Genomic DNA, 22,721 nt, shown 5'->3' with positions numbered 1-22,721 from the left:
TTGTACCAACTCTTGCGGTCAAAATATAAAAAAAAAATTCCACCCCCCGAGATGGGGTGGCAACCACCCCATGGTATGGTTCTTTTCATGAGCATTTTTCAGTGCGTCACAAATGATAGAAAAAAGGTTAGTCCGTGATAAATACACATTTATGACATTTATTCTAACATGACATTTTAGTTAAATCTGACAGTTGTCACATTTTATTTGCAATTTGGTATAAAAAAAAATCAATTTTGTTTATTGCATTTATAAAATGCTATTTTCTTTGATTTGTATAGTCTTATAAATTGTACAGATTAAATTTTTTTTTATATAGAATATAATATTATTTAATATTATATTATTAGCGCCATCTATTGACAACTAGATTAAATGTTATAAATGTCACCGACGAAATGTAATCAGCGACGTGCGTTTTTTTCTGTCACATACAATTTAATGCGTTAGAAAGAAATCGAAAAACTGTGACGCACTGAAAAATGCTCATGAAAAGAACCATAAAAGCGCCTTTCGGCATCATATAGATTTTGATCGTTGGACTATCCACTACTTATTCTCAAATTTTCAAGCAAATCGATCCATTCTGTAAAAATTGCGAGGTTTTGTCCTATTTTAAGCTTCATTACTTGGACTATAAATCAAATGGAAGAAAACGCTGCGCTTCAGATGCGCGTAAAACGATACGGGAGTTTACCTACGATGAGAATATCAATTATCACGAGCCAATTGAGAACACTTATAAAAAAATGAAAAAGAGGAAAGAAAGCAGTAATGATGACATAATAAATGAGAGGCATAAATTTCTCAGAAAAATACAGAATTATCGATCGCGAAGATACAATATTTTCTATTTGGATGACAGTTGGGTAAATATCGGGTATACAGTAAATAAGGTATGGACGGATTCAACCATATAAGGATACATTTTTAGAAGGCTTGACTAGTGTCCGAGATTTGTCTTGTTAGATGTTGGATCTGTTAGAGGTTTTGTACCAAGTTCAGAATGTGTATTTTTAGCAAAAAAAGATTCAGGTGACTACCATGGCGAAATGAACGGCGCGGCGAGTCTTTCGAAGATTGGTTTGAAAATAAGCTAATCACAAACCTCCCGAAGGGAGAAAAAACTGGTAATAATGGATAATGCTCCATATCATTCATACAAATAAAATTTTTCAAGAAGCTTCTGGAACAAACATGAAATCCAAGAATGGTTAGGAGAGAGAAATAATAGATTTTTTGAAAAAGATTATTTAAAGTAAGGACTATTGGATGTAGCAAATAGTTATGCAGATATATACGACAAGTATTACATCGAAAATTTGGTCGAGAAATACTTGCTGTAGAAGTATTATGATTGCCTCGATATCACTGTAAGCTCAATCCGATAGAGATGGTTTGGAGTCAATTTAAACATTACGTTGCTGCCCGAAACACTGACTTTAAAAAAGATCGTGTGCAATATCGTGAATTTGTCAATGTCTCTGCCGAACAGTGGCAAAATTATACAGGGTGTTTCATTGGGAAACGGAAATACTTTAATGGTGAATAGAGGTCACCGAGGCCGTTCCAGGTATACTAATTTTTTTCCCTACCGACTTTTATATCCGACTTACAGGGTGTTTTATCGATTTTGCTCATTTCTTTTTTAAGCCATAACTTTAGAACCACCCTGTATATTTTTTTAGTATTTGGTACACATATGTCTCATTCAAAACCCAAACGACCGACATACTAATCACAAGAAAAATCCAGGTCCTGATTAACAAAAAATTATAAAGTAATTGTGACCTTAAAACAACACCCTGTATATTGAAATTTTGAAAATCTGTTTGCATATTTGAAAAGAGCACAAAAAACTAAGTCTAATGGTGCGCTTCGATTTTTCGGCCAGACAATGTTTTGACTTTAATTTTGAAATTATATTGAATTTTTTAAGAACTCAACATTAAAAAGCAGGTATTATTAACTTTTAATTATAAATTATTAAAGTTATTGAATAAATACTCATTTTAAAATGAATCACGACTTATTTACCACATTGGAAAGACCCAATTATTAATCACAAGGAAAATCCAGGTCCGGATTAACAAAAAAACACAGAGTAATTGTGACCTTGAGACAACACCCTGTATATCGACATTTTTAAAATTTGTTTGCACATTTGAAAAGACCACAAAAATCCGAGTTTGTCGGTTAACTTTGATTTTTTTGCAAAAATTTATTAACTCAATTTTGTAATTAAATATATTCAAATTTTTAAGAACCCTGAAATTACTAAGCAGGTTTTTAAAGCACTTTTAATATTAAATTATTCAAGTTAATAAATAAATACTAATTTTAAAAATAATCAGTTATTATTTACTGCGTTAGAAGGACTCACTTACTAATCATAAGAAAAATCCAGGTCCGTATTAACAACAAAATACAAAGTAATTGTGACCTTGAAAAACACCCTGTATATTGCAATTTTTAAAATACGTTTGTACACCTGAAGAGAATACGAAAAACTAAGTTTAATGTCCTGCTTTAATTTTTTGTGCAGACAATTTAATGACATTACCTTTGAAATTATATCGAAATTTTTATTATGAGTTCCCAGAGTTCTTAAAAATTTCGACATAATTTCAAAATTAAATTCATTAAATTATCTGGCCAAAAAATTTAAGCGAACGATTAAACTTAGTTTTTTGTGCTTTTCAAACGGATTTTGAAAATTTCAATATACAGGGTGTTGTTTCAAGGTTGCAATTACTTGATATTGTTTTGTTCATCCGGACCTGGATTTTTGTTGTGATTTGTAAGTGGGTCGTTCGAATGTCGTAAATAAGTATTGATTATTTTTAAAATGGGTATTTACTTAATAACTTTAATAATTTATTGTTAAAAGTGCTTTTAAAATCTGCTTTTTAATTTCAGTGTTCTTAAAAGTATCAATATATTTAATTTCAAAATTAAAGTAATTAAATTTCCTCCACAAAAAATTAAAGCAAACCGATAAACTCAGATTTTTGAGGTGTTTTCAAATGAGCAAACAAATTTTGAAAATGTCAATATACAGGGTGTTCTTTCAAGGTCACAATTACTTTATGTTTTTTTGTTAATCCGGGCCTAGATTTTTCTTGTGATTAATAATTGGGTCGTTCCAATGTGGTAAATAAGTATTGACCAATTTTAAAATAAGGATTTATTCAATAGCTTTAATAATTTATAATTAAAAGTTAATAATACCTGCTTTTTAATGTTGAGTTCTTAAAAAATTCAATATAATTTCAAAATTAAAGTCATAAAATTGTCTGGCCGAAAAATTGAAGCAAACGGTTAGACTTAGTTTTTTGTGCTCTTTTAAAATATGCAAACAGATTTTCAGAATTTTAATATACAGGGTGTTGTTTTAAGGTCACAATTACTTTATAATTTTTTTGTTAATCCAGACCTGGATTTTTCTTGTGATTAGTATGTCGGTCGTTTGGGTTTTGGATGAGACACATTTGTACCCAATATAAAAAAAAACATACAGGATGGTTCTAAAGTTATGGCTTAGGAAAGAAATTGGCAAAATCGATAAAACACCCTGTAAGTCGGTTATAAAAGTCGGTAGGGCAAAAAATGTAGAACCGCCTCGGTGACCTCTATTCCCAATTAAAGTATTTCCGTTTCCCAATGAAACACCCTGTATACAGCATGTCATCAAAGTTGAAAAAGAAATGTGGATAGCTGACAACTTACAAGAAGATATCTTACCGGCGATTATAACAGACAATACCGACAGTTCCAGTGAGGACGACTTTTCCAAAATCGAGTAGAGATGCTAATTTCGACTTAACACTGTTAGTTTTTGTTTTGAATTTTAAGTCCTATCTTTATTTCATTAGTCTAAGTTGGGACATCCTGTAGGTATATGAATTACTAATTTAAATTTGTAGCCACTGCACAGCTACGTATTTTTGCCGACGGAATTGTTAATATCGCTGACAATTTCCCTAGTAGATTCCGTCTCGTTGTCACACCCTATGTAATTTAGTAAAAAAATTGAAGGCACTCGTGGGAGTGCCGACAGAAGTGAAAACTTCTTATAATAAATAAATTACGAGCTCAATGCTTTTTCTTCATCCAAAAAGATGTGCTATACCTATATCATATACGCGATGCGTATGCCCTATGCTATTTATGTATTACATACACGTAATTTATATAATATGTATGTACAAAATTTATTTCAGCGAAATGATGACGGTCGCAAATTCAATACTTTTTCCCCATCAAAAAAATGCACAACGTCCCTCAAGAAGTTTTCACTTCAAATATTTATTCCGTCAAAGCGATGATGGTCGCGATGACGGTCGCTAATTTAATACTTTTTCCCATCCAAAAAGTGCACGACGTCCCTGAAGAAATTTTCAATTAAAAATTTATTTCGTCGAAGCGATGACGGTCGCTAATTTAATACTTTTTCCCCATCCAAAAAGTGCACAACGTCCCTAAAGAAGTTTTCACTTCAAAAATTTATTTCGTCGAAGCGATGACGGTCGCGAAGACGGTCTCTAATTCAATACTTTTCCCCCATCCAAAAAGTGCACAACATCCCTAAAGAAACTTTCAATTCAAAAATTTATTTCGTCGAAGCGATGACGGTCGCTAATTTAATAATTTTTCCCCATCCAAAAAGTGCACAACGTCCCTCAAGAAGTTTTTACTTCAAATATTATTTATTTCGTCGGAGCGATGACGGTCGCTAATTTAATACTTTTTCCCATCCAAAAATTGCACAACGTCCCTAAAGAAATTTCACTTTAAAAATTTAGTTCGTCGAAGCGATGGCGGTCGCTAATTTATTAATTTTTCCCCATGCAAAAAGTGCACAACGTCCCTCAAGAAGTTTTTAATTCAAAGAAACGTCCCTAAGGAAACTTTCAATTCAAAAATTTATTTCATCGAAGCGATGGTCGCTAATTTAATAATTTTTCCCCATCCAAAAAGTGCACAACGTCCCTCAAGAAGTTTTTACTTCAAATATTTATTTCGTGGTCGCGATGACGCATGACGGTCGCTAATTTAACACTTTTTCCCATCCAAAAATTGCACAACGTCCCTAAAGAAGTTTTCACTTTAAAAATTGATTTCGTCGAAGTGATGGCGGTCGCTAATTTATTAATTTTTCCCCATGCAAAAAGTGCACAACGTCCTCAAGAAGTTTTTACTTCAAAAATCAATTTCATCGGAGCGATGACGGTCGCTAATTTAATCCTTTTTTCCATCCAAATAGTGCACAACGTCTCTAAAGAAGTTTTCACGGTCGCGATGACAGTCGCTAATTCAATACTTTTTCCACACCTAAAAAGTGCACAACGTCCCTAAAGAAGTTTTTACTTCAACAATGTATTTCGTCGAAGTGATGACAGTCGCTAATTTAATAATTTTTCCCCATCCAAAAAGTGCACAACGTCCCCAAAAGATTTTCACTTCAAAAATGTATTTCTTCGAAGCGATGACGGTCGCCATTTTAATACATTTTCCCATCCAAAATGTGCACAACGTCCCTGAAGGAGTTTTCACTTCAATAAATATACGTACAAAATTTATTTAGTCGAAGAGATGACGGTCGCGAAATAAATCCTTTTTCCCCATCCAAAAATAGGTTTTACATTTATATTAAATTTTAATACTTCTATACAATTTATGTATACATACACATAATATAGATACTTACTTATTTCGCCAAAGAGATGACAATCGCGAAATAAGTCCTTTTTCCCCCTCCTAAAATAGGTTTTACATTTATTTTAAATTTAAATACTTTTCTACAATTTATATATATGTACATGACGGTCGCGATGACGGTCGCAATGACGGTCGCGATGACGGTCGCAATGACGGTATCGAATTCAATGCGTTTTCCCCTATCCAAAAATCGCACAACGTTCCTAAAGAAGTTTTCACTTCAAAAATTTCAATGAAAATGTTTTATTAAATTTTGTGTGATTTTGTAAATGTTACATTTACTTCTAATTCATTGGATGGTTTAATGTTATCAGTTATCATACATAAGAGCGGTTCTGTACTTTCTGATCAAGAATATGCCTAGCTTTTAAACGGCAACCTCGCTTGTCATACGGAGTGCACTGTTTACTCGTGAATCCGAGTTTAGTACAAGTTAATATGGTTTGTAAGTTACAATCTGTAAGCGCTGGTAAAAAATCAATACAAACTATTACTTACCAGAGATCTGGGCTGAGTGGGTCTCGGTGTGGAAGTTGTAGTAGCAACAGTTATTCTTGCGGGGGTAAATTGCGGAGTTGAACTAGCACTGTAAACAACAGCTTGAGTACGAGAAGGGATCACTTGTGCTATAGTGACAGCACTGCCCAAAGTCTGTATACCTGCAGCACCAGCTTTGAAAGAATGAATCTGAAATTTATAGACAAAGAAATGTTACTTATTTTTATAGAGGTAAAAATGACAATCTTTAAAAAATCATGAAACATGCTATCACTATTATTAAAAATTAAACAAAACTATACAAAACATTTTACATTAAGGCCGTCGGTACATAATTCGCAAATATTTTACGGCTAGCCCTACTTTTTCTGTCTTTACACGGCAAATTATGTGTAGTAAAATTCACACTGGTATGGATATGTAAAAGTTACTAGAATGTCATTCTACTTAACAATGTCATCATTAACTTAAAGAGATGGCTTTTGAATGTTCTTGGATAACTGTTATTGTATAATTGCAAATTATTAATTCAGTTAATAAATGTGATAATTATTTCACTAACTTATATTCAGTGTTTTTTATATGTACAACAAAAACTAATACTCAATCGAGAAAAGAAGAAAAGTGTTAAAGTGATTTTTTAATAATATATTGTTACTATGGAACGCTTACAATTTTGAACATCTTGGATCACAGAATATATTATCCTGATGTATTCTCTGCTTGGATCTTCCACAAATAATACACAATAAATAACTTTTTATTAAGTTCACGTCTTAAATCAATTATTTATCAAATACACTATAATATATCAATATTATTTAATCAACAACTCAAAATATTCCCGACACCATGTCAAATATTTAAAATTGTCACTGATGTCACTGTCTGACTGACAATATGCTGACAATATTCTATTCGACTGAGTGCATTGTAAGATAAAGATGGATTTGGAAAATATTACCACGGACATTGTGTTCATTTTTTTCGAATCCTGAAAAAACCAATAAATATTTTTGAAAAATTTAAACGCAGAATGAAATACTAAATTATTACCGAGGGCAGGGCAAGTCCCTTAGAATAAATAAAAAGTTTCTTTTGAATGAGATATTTGAAATTAAAAATCACACTATTTTTTTTTAATGTTGTTCTGAAGCTATTTTCTTGTGGCATTTTATAATCAAGTATATTCAAATGGGAAATAAGCCACAATTTTACCTAAAAATGATTTTATTAACGTTTCGACGCCCAAGTCGGGTGTCGTTGTCAAAATACAAAATAATACTAAATAAATAAAATGTTGTTGCTTAGTAAAAAAGTCTTCTAATAATTTATTTAATCTGACTCATTTATATCGGCAATTCAGACATGTATTATACATTTTAAAGTAGACGACTTTAAAATGATATTGCCAATATTGATGAGTTGCGTTCCTGGGACGACTTTACTAAAAGATAGTTCATTCGATTACATGAAATCAATCCCAACTCAAGAATATCCGCCACAAAAAATCATAGCATGTGATCTGTCTTTAAAAAGACAACCAAATGCAATGGTGGCACTGAAATTCTCGCGTTAGAGATTCCATAGTAAATCACGAGGGAAAACCAGGAAAAACCTCGTGATACTATCCCGACATCGTAAGTATTTGGGTTTACATTTAGTTTACTCTCAAAACTAATACCAAATTCTGACTTGATATTTTAAATTTTAAATAATACTAAAATACTAAATATGTACTAACTCGATATGTTACTGATTTACTAATTGTGGTATTTTCTTTCTATTGACTTCCTCCTTTAATATGGGTAACCACATTTTGGTTGGGATTGATTTCATGTAATCGAATGAACTATCTTTTAGTAAAGTCGTCCCAGGAACGCAACTCATCAATATTGTCAATATCATTTTAAAGTCGTCTACTTTAAAATGTATAATACATGTCTGAATTGCCGATATAAATGAGTCAGATTAAATAAATTATTAGAAGAATTTTTTACTAAGCAACAACATTTTATTTATTTAGTATTATTTTGTATTTTGACAACGACACCCGACTTGGGCGTCGAAACGTTAATAAAATCATTTTTAGGTAAAATTGTGGCTTATTTCCCATTTGAATATACTTGATTTTTTTTTTAGTTTTTCACCCCTGTAACTTATTAAAATAAACATTATAGAAGTTCTCAGGGACTTTCGGCCCTCGCTAATAACGTAATCTTTCATTCTGCGTTTAAATTTTTCAAAAATACTTATCAGTTTTCTCAGGATTCGAAAAAAATAAATCCCCATTTGAATAGCATTGCAGCCGAAAATACGTACCCATCCCCTTAATTGAAAAACATTTATTTGTAACATAAATTATCAATTTTAACTATTTATAATGGCAAATAAGCCACAATATTATTAAAAAATGATTTATATTAACGTTTCGACGCCCAAATTACTTGTTCTAACGAAAATTCATTTTTAGAAGAAAAACAATTCTTAACATCTGTTTTATTAAAAAATGATTATCCTTTATCGTTTATAAATAAGAAATTGTCAAGATTGGATCGAATGGAACAGAACAACATAGAACGGGATCCTACAACATTCACAAGAAATAATACGAGGAAAATATCAATACCATACATAAAAGGACTATCCGAGAAACTTAAAACAATAGGAAATAAATTCAACATTTCAACAACATTCAAAACAAACAACACATTGAGATCTATTCTATCTAAGACTAAACCTAACAATGAACAAGAAAGGACAAAGAATTGTATTTATAAAATACCTTGTGAATACGAACAGTTTTATATAGGTGAAACATCAAGACCATTAAACGTTAGAATAAGTGAACATCAATCTTATATTAAAAATAGAGAGTTTGATAGATCTCAAATATGTCAACACGCATGGGATAATGAACATAGAGTTCAGTGGAGAGATTCAAGTATAGTCCTGAAAGAAACAGATAGTAAAAAGAGAAAAATCAAAGAAGCGGCTCTAATTATGCTAAACGAAACCAATTGTGTCGCAAATTCCTCGGTGGAATGCAGTAGGATGTGGATACCCATACTGAAAGAGGAAGTCAATAGAAAGAAAATACCACAATTTATATTTTAGTATTACTTATATATCCATGTATTATTGATATTATTTATAATTTAAACAAAATTATAGTAAAGTCAGAATTTGGTATTAATTTTGAGAGTAATTTAAATGTAAGACCAAATACTTACGATGTCGGGATAGTATCACGAGGTTTTTCCTGGTTTTCCCTCGTGATTTACTATGAGATCTCTAACGCGGGAATTTTAATGTCACCGTTGCATGTGGTTGTCTTTTTAAAGACAGATCACATGCTATGATTTTTTTGTGACGGATATTCTTGAGTTGGGGTTGATTTCATGTAATCGAATGAACTATCTTTCAGTAAAGTCGTCCCAGGAACGCAACTCATAAATATTGGCAATATCATTTTAAAGTCTTCTACTTTAAAATGTATCATATGTATCTGAATTGCCGATATAAATGAGTCAAATTAAATAAATTATTAGAAGAATTTTTTTACTAAGCTACAACATTTTTTGTTTCTGTTAGTAGTATTTTGTATTTTGACAACGGCACCCGATTTGGGCGTCGAAACGTTAATAAAAATCATTTTTTAATAATATTGTGGCTTATTTCCCATTATAAATAGTTAAAATTGTAAAAATGCCACAAGAAAATAGCTTCAGAACAACATAAATTATCAAACTATGCTTTTTATAATTCAAGTTTTCTATCAGATAATCAAAATATATACCAGAGTAATAAACTAGAAATAGACCATGTTCGGGACACTTAAAGATCCAGGTAGCTGACTACTTTTTTAGTTATTGTATACCTATAGGATGAAAACCTACTTGTTTCCTGCCTAGAGTTCGCGTCCGTATTTAATTATTAACAATTTAGTGCAAAAATCGCGATTTTTTATTTTAATTTTTTAGAACATTAAAAAACCTTCAAAATGCCGATTTTTGAAAGTTAAAAAGTTAATTTGTTGCTACGCAAACTTCAAAATAAGTTAAAATCGTTATTTGTTAATAACTTTTACTAAAACTACCTTAGAACTTTAGTGTTTCACCCAAAGTTGGGTATTGGGGTACTTAACCAACCCTCAAAATTTGAGACCGATCCATTAATTAGTTTAAGAGTTATTCTAATTGTTTATCCCAGAGACCTTTATTTTGCATAACATAAGACAGAAAATAATGAAGATAGGGCAATTCTGAGTATGCCAAATGAAAGTAGAAAACTGATACTATATCAAAAATTTGTGAAATTTTGTAGTTTAAAAACATTTAGAATAACTTTAAAAACATTGTCTGTAGAAAAAGCCATTTTACATATTAGAAAAGCTGGTATTTTACACGAATTTTTAAAAATGTAGTTTAACTGGTGACTAGTTGTGGTAAGTGAAGGGGAAGCTGGGAACCGACAAATGCACCAGTTCAAAAACTAAAAAAAGCAGCTTAACACTACTATCATTTTCTATATCTCGGGATCTACTGAATATATTTTGATCGTTCTTTTTTTAATTTGTATGTAATTTTTATGTACATTACAAATATGTAATTTGTCTAGACATTTATTAATTAATAAACAGTCTACTTGGTTTAAACAATTTTTGAAAAAATAATTTTTTTTAATCATAGAAAAAGTTAAGGTATACTTTAATAAATAAATTATCTTCAATAAATAATTATCTAATAAAGATCATTTATTTATTAAAGTGTACTTTAACTTTTTCTGTGATCATTAAGGATACTATGATTAAAAAAATAGATTTTTGTAAAAAATATATTTTTTCAAGAATTGTTTAAACAAATTAGACTGTTTATTAATTAATAAATTTATAAACAAATTGCATATTTGTAATGTACGTAAAAATTACATACCAATTAAAAAAAAAAGATCAAAATCCATTGAGTTGGTCCGGAGATACAGCAAATTATATTCGTTTGAAATTGCTTTTTCGGTATTTTAACTCGCTGGATTTGTAGGGTTCCCCTAGTAATCGTTTGCACTACATTTTTGAAAAATCGTAGAGGGTGCTGTGAAGGTATAATGTTTGTGCAATTTTTTTAAGAAAAAGTACAAATCCCCTTCTTTACAATGACATTAATGAGATTCCTTAATTATTATAAACAAATTAGCTGTGAATTAAAAAAACATATGGCTAACTTTGTGCCAAATGAGCCCAGGCTAAATTTTTTTATTTGAAAATTTGTGTTAAAATACTATCTTTTCGAATATAACAAGATTGTTTCTACAGACAACATTTTTAAAGTTATTGTAAGTGTTTATAAACTACAATATTTTAAAAATTTTGCATTAGGATTTTTGACTGTTAATCATTTTTTTGAAGTTATACTTCTTTACCGGCGATAGAGGGTGATTTTTTTATATGTTAAAACCTATCAGCCCAGCGCATGCGCATTATAACTTTGTTCTGATTGGATGTTCAAATGACATGTCAAAAATTATCCGATATGGCAGCAGTGGTTTGGAGGTAAAGGTAAAGGTAAACAAATGTATAATATATTAGTTTTATTGTTGTGAGGACAGAAACAAAAAAGTTTATAATATTGTAGTGACTTTTAAATAGTTTTTAAAAGCAACAGGTACGTAATAATTGTTAATTTATCATGGGTATAAACCTACCTATTTGATCTGCCAAAATACATAGTATGTAATACTTTTATTTATATAATTTGATTACCATCAAAATTTCTATCAATATTCACCTAATATATTGTTTTTTACTCTATGTTTTGTTGTATTTTTTCAATTCTAAATCATTTTAATTCAAAATTAAAATAATTTGATCAATTTTCAAAATATCAAAATATCACAAGTTTAATCCGTTTAGTTAGTCGATCTTCGTAAATAATGACACATAGTGTCTGTGGCTAAGCGGAGAAGGCGAATGAATTCCAATACCAACCGCTGTTATCAGCGCTGGTTCGAGTCCCAATAGAAACTTTCTTTTTTGTTTTTTTAATACATTTTATGATTGTAAGTATATTTATTATATAATTGTATTTTCAGAAAATACGTATTTAGTTAAAAAAATTTTCGACAATTAATGTTCAGACATCATTTGTGGCTTGTTTAATGTGTTTGTGTGTGTTTTATTCTTTTATTATTTTAATTTTTGGCACTGTTCTAATAAAAATGTTTGAGAAGTAGTAAGTATAAATTAGTTTAATATTTAAACAAAATATAAATAAAAAGTATATTAATTTCGTTTAAATCATATAATAGAAGTATAACTTCTTACGTGCGTACAAAGTACACACACACATTCTTTTTATCTTTTTTTAATACATTTTCATACTATCATTCTTCTACTTTCATTTGGCATACTCAGAATTGTTTAGAATTTATTATTTATATATAGAATTTATATAAATTCAGAATACATCTTCATTATTTTCTGTCTTATCTTATTGCAAAATAAAGGTCTCTGGGATAAACAAATAGAATAACTCTTAAACTAATCAGTCTCAAATTTTAAGGGTTTAAGTACCCCAATATCCAATTTTGGGTGAAACACTAAAGTTCTAAGGTAGTTTTAGTAAAAGTTATTAACAAATAACGATTTTCACTTATTTTGCAGTTTGCGTAGCAACAAATTAACTTTTTAACTTTCAAAAATCGGCATTTTGAAGGTTTTTCAATGTTCTAAAAAACTGAATTTTGTAATTTTATGTCAACTATTTAGTTTTTGAATGGAGTGCAAAAAATCGAAAAAATCGCGATTTTTGCACTAAATTGTTAATAATTAAAAAACGGACGCGAACTCTAGGCAGGAAACAGGTAGATTTTCATAGGTCTACAATAACTAAAAAAGTAGTCAGCTACCTGGATCTTTGAGTGTGCCGAGAAAATCTTTATTACCCTGGACTAATATTGCAATAGTCCAGTAAATGACTGTTTAGGAATGTAAGTTCTGCTCATTCTCCACTTCAAAGTTGGGGATGGACCCCACCCCCTCTAGAAATGAGTTTGTACTGATTTTGTATCAAATTTCCCTATCACTCCAGATGTGACCCCCTAGTATTGAGTTTGCATTGATATTGTATCAAATTTCAATAAAACTCCAGGACACGGGGCTCATCCGGGGGACGAGGTGCCTCGGAGGCTATCTCTGATGTGATATTAGTGTTCAGCGACCCCAAAAACCCCTAGTAATGAGTTTGCATTTCTTTGTATTCAATTTCCATAAAGCTCCAGGAGACGAGAGCCACCCTAAGTACGATGTACAGGGTTATTCACTATATTTTGACCCCCCTGTAAACTGCTTTATTTACAGAACTAGATGTAAAATAACAAAGTTATTCTATTTTTAAAATATGATTTTTTGACATTATATAACATACTAGTGACGTCACCCATCTGGGCTTGATGACGTAATCGACTATTTTTTAAATGAGAATAGGAGTCGTGTGCTAGCTCATTTGAAAGGTAATATAAACATTAAGATAATTATTTATACAGGGTGTCCAAAAAATTTTTTTAATTCAATTAATTCACACAAAAAGAAGAATGTATGTAATTTATTTAATTTAAAATACATTTTACTGCTGTTAGAAAACATAAATAAAAGTTTATTTCACAAAAATAAACATTGATTTTTGTTTAAATTCAATGTTCAAACTGTCATGAGGCAGATGGGTGACAGCTCGAAGTGAAAAGTAATGTTTATTATTTGTTCAATAAACATTTATTTCTGTTTTCTGACAGCAGTAGAATGTATTTTGAATTAAATAAATTACATACATTCTTTTTTTGTGTCAATTAATTTAATTAATTTTTTTTGGACACCCTGTACAATTAATCATGTTAATGTTTATATTACTGAAAAGTGAATTGAATAACCTTTCAAATGAGCTAGCACTCGACCCCTATTTCTATTAAAAAAAATAGTCGATTACGTCATCACGCCCAAATGGATGGATGACGTCACTAGTACGATATAATATATATGTCATAAAATCATAATTTAAAAATCGAATAACTTTTGTATTTTACATTTTTTTCTAATTCTGTAAATAAAGCAGTTTACAGGGGGATCAAAATATAGTGAATAACCCTGTACCTCGGAAACCATTGCCGTCATGATATGTGTGTATAGCGAGCCCAAAAACCCCCGGGTACCAAAATTGAACTTATTTTCGTCAATTATTTCCGAATTACTAATTTATCATTTTTCAACACTACGAAATGGATTTTGAAAAATACATTTATCTTGTTATATAATCAATTTTCATTTAATCTTCAATTTTGTTCACAAAGTCTCCTAAGGTTCTTACAAATCGAATGCCACCCGCCATTCAAGTACTACCAGCAGACGAGTGCTACCCTGAGCATGTTGTACCTTGGGAGACCATAGCCGTCATGATATTCGTGTTCAACGAGCCCAAAATCACCCGGGTAGCAAAATCGAACTTATTTCTGTCAATTATTTCTGAATTACAAATTTATCATTTTCCAACACGATATGGATTTGGGAAAATGCATTTTTCTTGTTCAATAATGCTATTTTCATTTCGTCATCTTCATTTTTGTTCACAAAGTCTTCTAAAGCTATTAGAAATCGAATGCAAAAAGTTTCATTGAGATTCATCTAACTGCAAAAATTTGGTAGGTTTTGGGCTTGCTACCTCATTGACTGGCCTAATATTGGCTTGAACTTGGTTTAAAAAAGAAATATATTTTGCAACCAAGCAGGGCCAACTGCGAAAATTTTGCGTCCGACTTGCAAAATATATACCCATCTCGAAAGGGTTAATTATCTGAATGTTAATTGATTACACTGGGAACAATTTGAAACTCAATTTCTGTTGAGTTAGATTTTTTAGCTGTTGTCTACAGAATTCGGCATGCTGGTTTCAAAACTGTTTTTAGTTTTCTTCTATCACGTCACGTTCGTTTTCTATGTGGGTGAGGGAATGCTGCAACTGGTCTAGACTTGGCTGTTCAGTTACGTCTGTTATACTGTGGTGATGGTGAAACGTTGTATGCCGGTTAGCAGTATTTATTATTTCGTTATTGAAGTGTATAGAATTACTTAGTGTGTTTGAATTGAAATGTTTCCTTACTACCTCTGCTCCTACACGTCGTAAGTGCGAAAACAGCCCTGATTCATTTTGTTATATGTGTGGCAGTTTTACCATTCCCAGTCAAAGGACAAACATCAGTACATTTGTCAGACAAGCATATTTTGCCTATTTTAAAGTGAAAATTGGTGATCAAGATAAAGCATAGGAAGCAGAGTGGGGGACGAGGGTAGTTATAAGGGGTAAAAGACGCGGTTTTTATTATTTTTTTGTGACGCTCATGATAGAGATAATGCACCAAAATTTTGGAGTAAGTATATCATGACGTAACTAAGTAAAATCTTCAGGGACGGAACGCTGCTTGGAGTACAAATGAGTGGTAGGCAGGGGTGAGTATAAAAATATAAGGGGTTTTTTTGCCGTTCGTGATCAAGATAGTGCACCAAAATTTGGAAATAAGTAGATCATGACATTACTAAGTAAAATCTCCAGGGGCAGAACGCTGCGTGGGGGACAAATGTTGTGCTGCGTCAAAAAAAAATAATACAAACTGAGATTTTGACCCCTTAAAAGTACCCTCATCCCCAACACTGGTTTCCGCCCCTGGAGATTTTGCTTAGTTACGTCATGATCTACTTACTCCCAAATTTTGGTTCACTATCTCGATCACGAACGTCACAAAAAATCCCTTATAATTTTTATATTCACCCCTGCCCCCACCCCTTTGTCGGCCACGCAGCGTTCCGCCCCTGTAGATTTTACTTAGTTACGTCATGACCTACTTATTCCCAAGTTTTGGTGCACTATCTCGATCATGAGCATTACAAAAAAAAAATAATAAAAACCGCGACTTTGACCCCTTATAACTACCCCCGCCCCCCACTGGTTTCCGGCTCTGGGGATTTTACTTAGTTACGTCATGGTCTACTTATTCCCAAATTTTGGTGCACTATTTCAATCACGAACGTCGCAAAAAACCCCTGAAGATTTTACTTATTTACGTCATGACCTACTTACTCCCAAATTATGGTGCACTATCTCGATCATGAGCGTCACAAAAAAAATAATAAAAACCGCGACTTTGACCCCTTATAACTACCCTCGTCCCCCACTCTGGTTTCCGGCTCTGGGGATTTTACTTAGTTATGTCATTCCCAAATTTTGGTGCACTATCTCAATCACGAACGTCGCAAAAAAACCCCTTATATTTTTTATATTCACCCCTGCCCCCACCCCTTTGTCGACCACGCAGCGTTCCACACCTGAAGATTTTACTTATTTACGTCATGATTTTGGTTTACGCCAAATTTTGGTGCACTATCTCGATCATGAGCGTCACAAAAAAATAATAAAAACCGCAACTTTGACCCCTTATAACTACCCTCGTCCCCCACTCTGGTTTCCGGCCGTTGAGGAAAGTCATGTACCCAACTAATTCAACATATCCCCGTATAGTTTTTCCATATTACTTATCACGCACAAAATCCGCTTCTATCTCTCCGACTAATACGCCAGTCATTAATAAATAAATGTGAAATATGAACACATTATATAAATGAAATATAAATTACCTGACCAGTTTGTCCAATTGAAATAGCATTTTGTAAAATAGTTCCTGGACGTATTGTAGCCTGTGGCTGGGTTCTGCCAATAACAGCCGGTTTTCCTGTAACTGTAGCACCACGAACAGGTGAACTTAATACGGTAGGGGCACCCTTGATTTGTGATCCTGTAGAACTGTTTGTCAACCATGCTGTTCCGGAAGCAGGACTAGGAGTTCTGGGAGGTCTTACAAAACTGTGAGACTAAACAAACAACACATTATTAAAAACTCATATAATTCAAAATCATACATTAGTAGTTTTAAATTTAAGTACGATAGACATCGAAAAACTATTGTAATTTAGATAGACCATCAAGCATGCCTTCCTTCTTTTGGGTAATTAATTACTCCCACACAAGAAATCCCAAACAAAAATAACTCTATGCAGAGTACAAAATGATGGAAATTTAGATGGGTAAACTGTTGATATGTTAGTGGCGTTTTTGTTTTGTTTAATGTTTATTTTGCAATCTGTTACATCATACATCATACAATAACAATAAGCATACATGTTAATTGATACAATGTCGTGAGAGAGTTTGTCCAATGATCCGCTCTCTGTATGTATGCACTGTTACATTCTTACATTTATGTTAAAAAGAATAAAAAATAACTTTACATTATTACATTGATATTAAAAAAAATTAAACTATCACAATTAAAAATTAATTTCATATGTACAATTGCTGTTAGAATGGTAGATCCAAAGTTGTTCCGATTTTCAGCCTTCGGGTTTCTTCACTGTTGTCAAGCAGATTAATTGCCAGCGTGTTTGGATGTTGCTCTAAGCGTCTTAGGTAGTTAGTGCTAAGCTGTTTAGTCACTGCAGTAACTGTTGGCATCTCTAAATCATTATAAATGTCTCGGTTTGTTAAGAACCAGAGCATCTATTATAGTGCGCAGGGCTTTTGACTGGAATCTCTCATCATAGCAATGTTCGATTTAGATGCTGTTCCCCATAACTGAATTCCATAGGTCCATACTGGTTTGAGAACGGTATTGTATGCTAGTAATTTGTTCCGCAATGATAATTGTGATTTTCTGCCAAGGGGCCAGTACAGCTTTTTCCATTTAGTATCCAGCTGCTTTCTTTTTTTTCCATATGTGGGTACGCCAGGTTAGATGTTTGTCCACGTGTATCCCCAAATATTTTATGCTGTCTCTTTTAGGTATTCGTTCATTGTTAAATGTGATGCTTGGCGTTTCACCATGGCATTTTGTGAATGTTATGCGTGCAGACTTACTTTCATTTATTGTAATTCGCCATTTTCTTGCCCACGTTGCCATATTGTTGAGACTGGTTTGTAGTGTTGTCGCTGCTACTTCAGGATTTCTGTTTACTGCTAATATAGCTGTGTCATCCGCAAACGTAGAGGTGACTGTCTCATCAGTACATGGCAGATCCGCCGTGAAGAGTAGGTTATAAGACTGGGCCTAAGACAATCCCTTGTGGGACTCCTGATTTGATGATGATACTTCATTTTCATATCTAACTCTGAAGTATCGTTCTTCTAAGTAGGATTTTAGAATCAATTATATTGTTGTTGGTAGCTGCTTTTATAATTTGTAAAGGAGTCCCTCATGCCACACCTTGTCAAAGGCTTTGCTCACATCCAAAAACGCTGATTCACAGTAACCTTTATCTTCGAATGCTTTGATGATTGTGTTAACAACACGATGCACTTGTTCAACTGTCGAGTGTTTCTGACAAAACCCAAATTGATAGTCTGGGATTAAGCTTTTTGCTGCAACAGTTTCCATCAGTCTCTTCATCAGTAACATTTCCATTATTTTTGACAAGACTGGTAGTAAACTGATTGGTCGGTAGGAGCTAGGTTCATTTGGCTGTTTTCCCTCTTTATGGATTAATATGCTACCTGCAGGGAAGTAATTCAGTCTTAGAACTGTGTTGAAGAGTTGCGTCAACATAACAACCGCTTTTCTTGGAAGTTCTTTTAATATTCGGCCGGTAACCAGGTCATATCCAGGTGCCTTCTTAAGGTCTAAGTGATTTTTTATAACATCGTAAGTTTCTTGTATTGTAAAGTTTTTAATAGGCTCCATTTGTTGCTCATTTTCCTCAAGGAATGCATATATTTCGTCGTCATTAATTCCGCTTGCAGGTGGAGCAGTTGAAATACTTCCTCCAAATATTTACCGAAAACCTACCTTTTCTCCATCTATTTTGGCCCAGGTACCATCAGATTTTCTAATTGGTGGGATCTGATCTTGTGGCTGTTTTAGGTGTTTTGTGGCTTTCTAGAGACTATAGTTAGTATTGGCTGAGGGTGATAAGTTTTGTAGATATTCTGTAAATGATTTATTTTTAAGTCTTCTAAGTGTTTCTTTTAGCTGCCTTGCAGCTCGATTGTATCTTCGTCTATCATCTGGATGCCTTGTTCTTTGCCATGTGTTTCTTAGTCTTCTCTTTTCGTTAATCATCTCTCTGACATTTAAGGGGCAGTTTACTTGTTTTTGCTTTGGTGTTGTGGTAGGGGTTGCTTCCCATGCAGCCCCTTGGACCAGTGTTGTGAAGTACTCCACCGCATCTTAGAGTTCTTTTGCATTCTTTAAGGATACAGTTGGTTTAGCTTTTCTTCAATTTTATCCCAGAATAGATCCCAGTCAGTTTTGTTATTGCATAAGGTTATTGGTTTTTCTTTTAATACTACCGACGAGTTTATTATAGCAATTACTGGTGTATGATCAGAGGCAATATCAAAATTTGACTGTATGTCTAGGTATCCTCGTGCAAAACCTTTTGTAATGAAGAAATCTAGGCAGTCATGTATTTTTCGATGATCTGTTGGCCAGTAGGTTGGGCGATATGTAGATAGATGGTCTAGTTTTAATTCCTTTTTTACTTGATGGAGTATTTTGCCTCTACAGGGTGCTGTAAGCCGAGATCCCCAGCTGGTATGTTTAGCAGCTTAGTTAGTGAAATAGAAATATTCCTTGGGAATATGCCTTGGGTTTGCAGCTTACCTTAATCGCTATTGACACTCGCTTCATCTTTCCTAGTTAGAGGTGGTTGAAGATAATCATTTTTGTGTGCCATCATTTTATAAAAAAAAAAAATAAAAATTCTACATAAGCTTACCTGACTTCCTTGAGCCGTAACCACCATTGGAGTTCTAACTGTAGTGACATTACTTCTAGGAGCAGCAAGATTCGCTACAACAGCAGGTCCTCTGGGAACATGGTAAGAAGTTCCTATTGTTTGGGGAGCAGTGGAAAGTGTAATCTGTGTTGGTCTTGCCAAATTGCTTGATACTTGGGGTTGTGAAGTATTGGCTGATATTAGATTTGCAATTTGTGGTCTAGAGTCTAAAAATTGAAATGATTGTTTACAATCTAAATTTAAACAATTTGTAGAATTGTGTACAGTGATAATAGATAAAAAAGATACCCATACAAAAAAAAATTAATCTGGTACATCTGTATAGTAACGTATTACATTAGTATCTAGTATGTTATTTTCCATTTTATGGAAATTGTGAATTGTCAAGGACCCTTAAGTTAAAAAATCAGATAATTTCTGACTATTGGTAAGTCAGGCTCTCTTATTGTTAACACCTTGGTGGCGTTATGAGACAAACAGGCCTCGTATTAGATTAACAGTTGGCTGTGTGGACTTTCTCGTAATGCACCATGGCAAATGGGGTATACCATATACCGGTATACCAGACATATATGCCTCGTAAAGCACTCTAAGAAAGTTTATAAACATATCTAAACGCAGCCAAGGTGTTAAAGTTCATACCAAATTCTTCTTTCAGTGCATCATTAATTTTGACGTGACATATGATGTCGACATTAAGAATGTCGAAATCATTGATTGACATTTTAGTTAAATTTGACAGGTGTCAGAATACTTATATCTATGTAAATATCAATATTTATATAAATACTTGCCAAAATAGTAATATTTTAAAAAGTTTTAATAAACATTTTATACCAAGATATAAATCGAAGTTTTTTTACTTCTCTATTAGTTTTTTAACTATGGTATACAGCTAGCTACTGGGATTTTCCTATTGATTTAATAGTTATTTTATAGATTATTAATGTTTAATAGTTATTTATGATATAAGTGTTAAAAGTACAATTTTAAGGCACGCATGTGAAAGTTTGCAGAATGAGCGAATCGAATTCTGCAATTCTGCGTAGAAGCACTACGAAATACAAAAACATGAAGCGACTATCTACAGGCCACCAGCATTGTTGTGGAAGATCAACTAGGCCCACTAACAGTATCAGCTATATACTGTCCACCAAAGCACAATAACAAAACGGAACAGTTTGAAAATTTCTTAAAAACATTAGGAAATAGATTTATAGCAGGAGGAGATTTTAATTCTAAGCATACTACCTGAGGATCCAGAATTATTACCACAAAAGGCAGATAACTTCTTAAAGCTATAAATGCGACCAATGCAAATTACCTCACCACAAGGGAACCAACTTACTGGCCTACCGACAATGCAAAAATACCTGATCTACTCGACTTCTACATTGTTAAAGGAATTAATGTTAAATTGGCAAAACTAGAATCTTGTTACGATCTACCCTCTGACCACTCTAGCCTAATCGCGACATGGTATTCACAAATAACAAACAGTACTAAACAACCATCACTATACAGTAACAAAACAGACTGGAGCATTTTCAAGACTAAACTAGATGAACTAATTGACATAAACATCCCACTGAAAACAGAAATTGACATCTATGCAACAGTAGAAAACCTTCAGAAATCTATACAAGAAGCTGCTTGGTATGCTACCCCTGACTGCTACCAAACAGAATTTAAAGAGAATTGCTCAACTGTAATAAACGAAATGATTGCTAGAAAGAGAAAAATAAAGGAGGAGTGGCGAAGAAAAAGAACACCTGAGAACAAGACGAAATTAAATAAAATCGCCAAGGAAATTAAACTACAATTGCATAATATCAAATATAACAAAATACAAGAATATCTTACAGGTTTATCAGCAAACGCAGATAGTGAATATTCCCTTTGGAAGGCCACGAGAAAAATCAAACACCCGAAACAACAAATACCACCAATACGAAACCAAGAGGGAAACTGGTGTAGAAATAATAAGGAAAAAGCCGAAGCATTTGCAAATCACCTCACTAATGTATTCCAGCCACATCCCATGGAAGATGGTGACACAGAGGAAGAAATAAATGACTTCCTGGAATCGCCCTACCAGATGGACTTACCTATACAAAAAATCACCACTAAAGAAGTTAGAAATATGATCCAGCATGAAATCAGTCCAAAAAAAGCTCCAGGGTATGACCTGATCAACGGGAAAGTACTGCAGCAATTGACATGCAAAGGTCTGAAAATGATAACGCAAGTATTTAATGCAATATTTAGGCTAGGTTACTACCCAGAACAATGGAAAGTTGCTCAAATTATTCTCATACCTAAGCCAGGGAAAAATAAAACTCAGGTGACTTCATACAGACCAATAAGCCTGCTACCTGTTCTATCAAAAATTTTGGAAAAACTTCTCCTTAAACAATTATCCCCAGTTATAGAAGAAAGGAAACTAATTCCCCAACACCAATTTGGGTTCAGAACACAACACGGAACGATAGAACAGGTACATAGTAGGGTGGCCCAAAAATTTCAAAATTGTAGAACATCCCTAGGCACCCTCTCATTTTTTTACTTTGCCTAATAGAAGTAAATCCCTAAAGTTTCAATGTCATAGGTGGAGTGGAAAGCAGTGCTCAAAGTCTTCAAAGTTTTGAAAATTTCGCAATTTCGTCGAATTTTCAAA

The 22,721-nt window shown here is 32.8% G+C and overlaps 1 protein-coding gene across 2 annotated transcripts in view; it reads right to left on the bottom strand.

The window, feature by feature from the left end:
• Positions 1-22,721, bottom strand: part of LOC114324167 (histone deacetylase complex subunit SAP130-A) — a 115,306-nt gene that overhangs the window by 80,418 nt on the left and 12,167 nt on the right. For both annotated transcript variants that reach the window (XM_028271917.2, XM_028271919.2), the window contains exons 2-4: positions 20,024-20,250; positions 16,892-17,125; positions 6,220-6,408 (exon numbers count right to left, since the gene is read on the bottom strand). In XM_028271917.2, the coding sequence (XP_028127718.2) occupies positions 6,220-6,408; positions 16,892-17,125; positions 20,024-20,250 (650 nt within the window). The remainder of the gene's footprint in view (positions 1-6,219; positions 6,409-16,891; positions 17,126-20,023; positions 20,251-22,721) is intronic.

This window comes from Diabrotica virgifera, chromosome 1 (assembly GCF_917563875.1).
Source record: "Diabrotica virgifera virgifera chromosome 1, PGI_DIABVI_V3a".
NCBI lineage: Eukaryota > Metazoa > Arthropoda > Insecta > Coleoptera > Chrysomelidae > Diabrotica > Diabrotica virgifera.
This window is presented reverse-complemented; position numbering and strand designations above follow the sequence as displayed.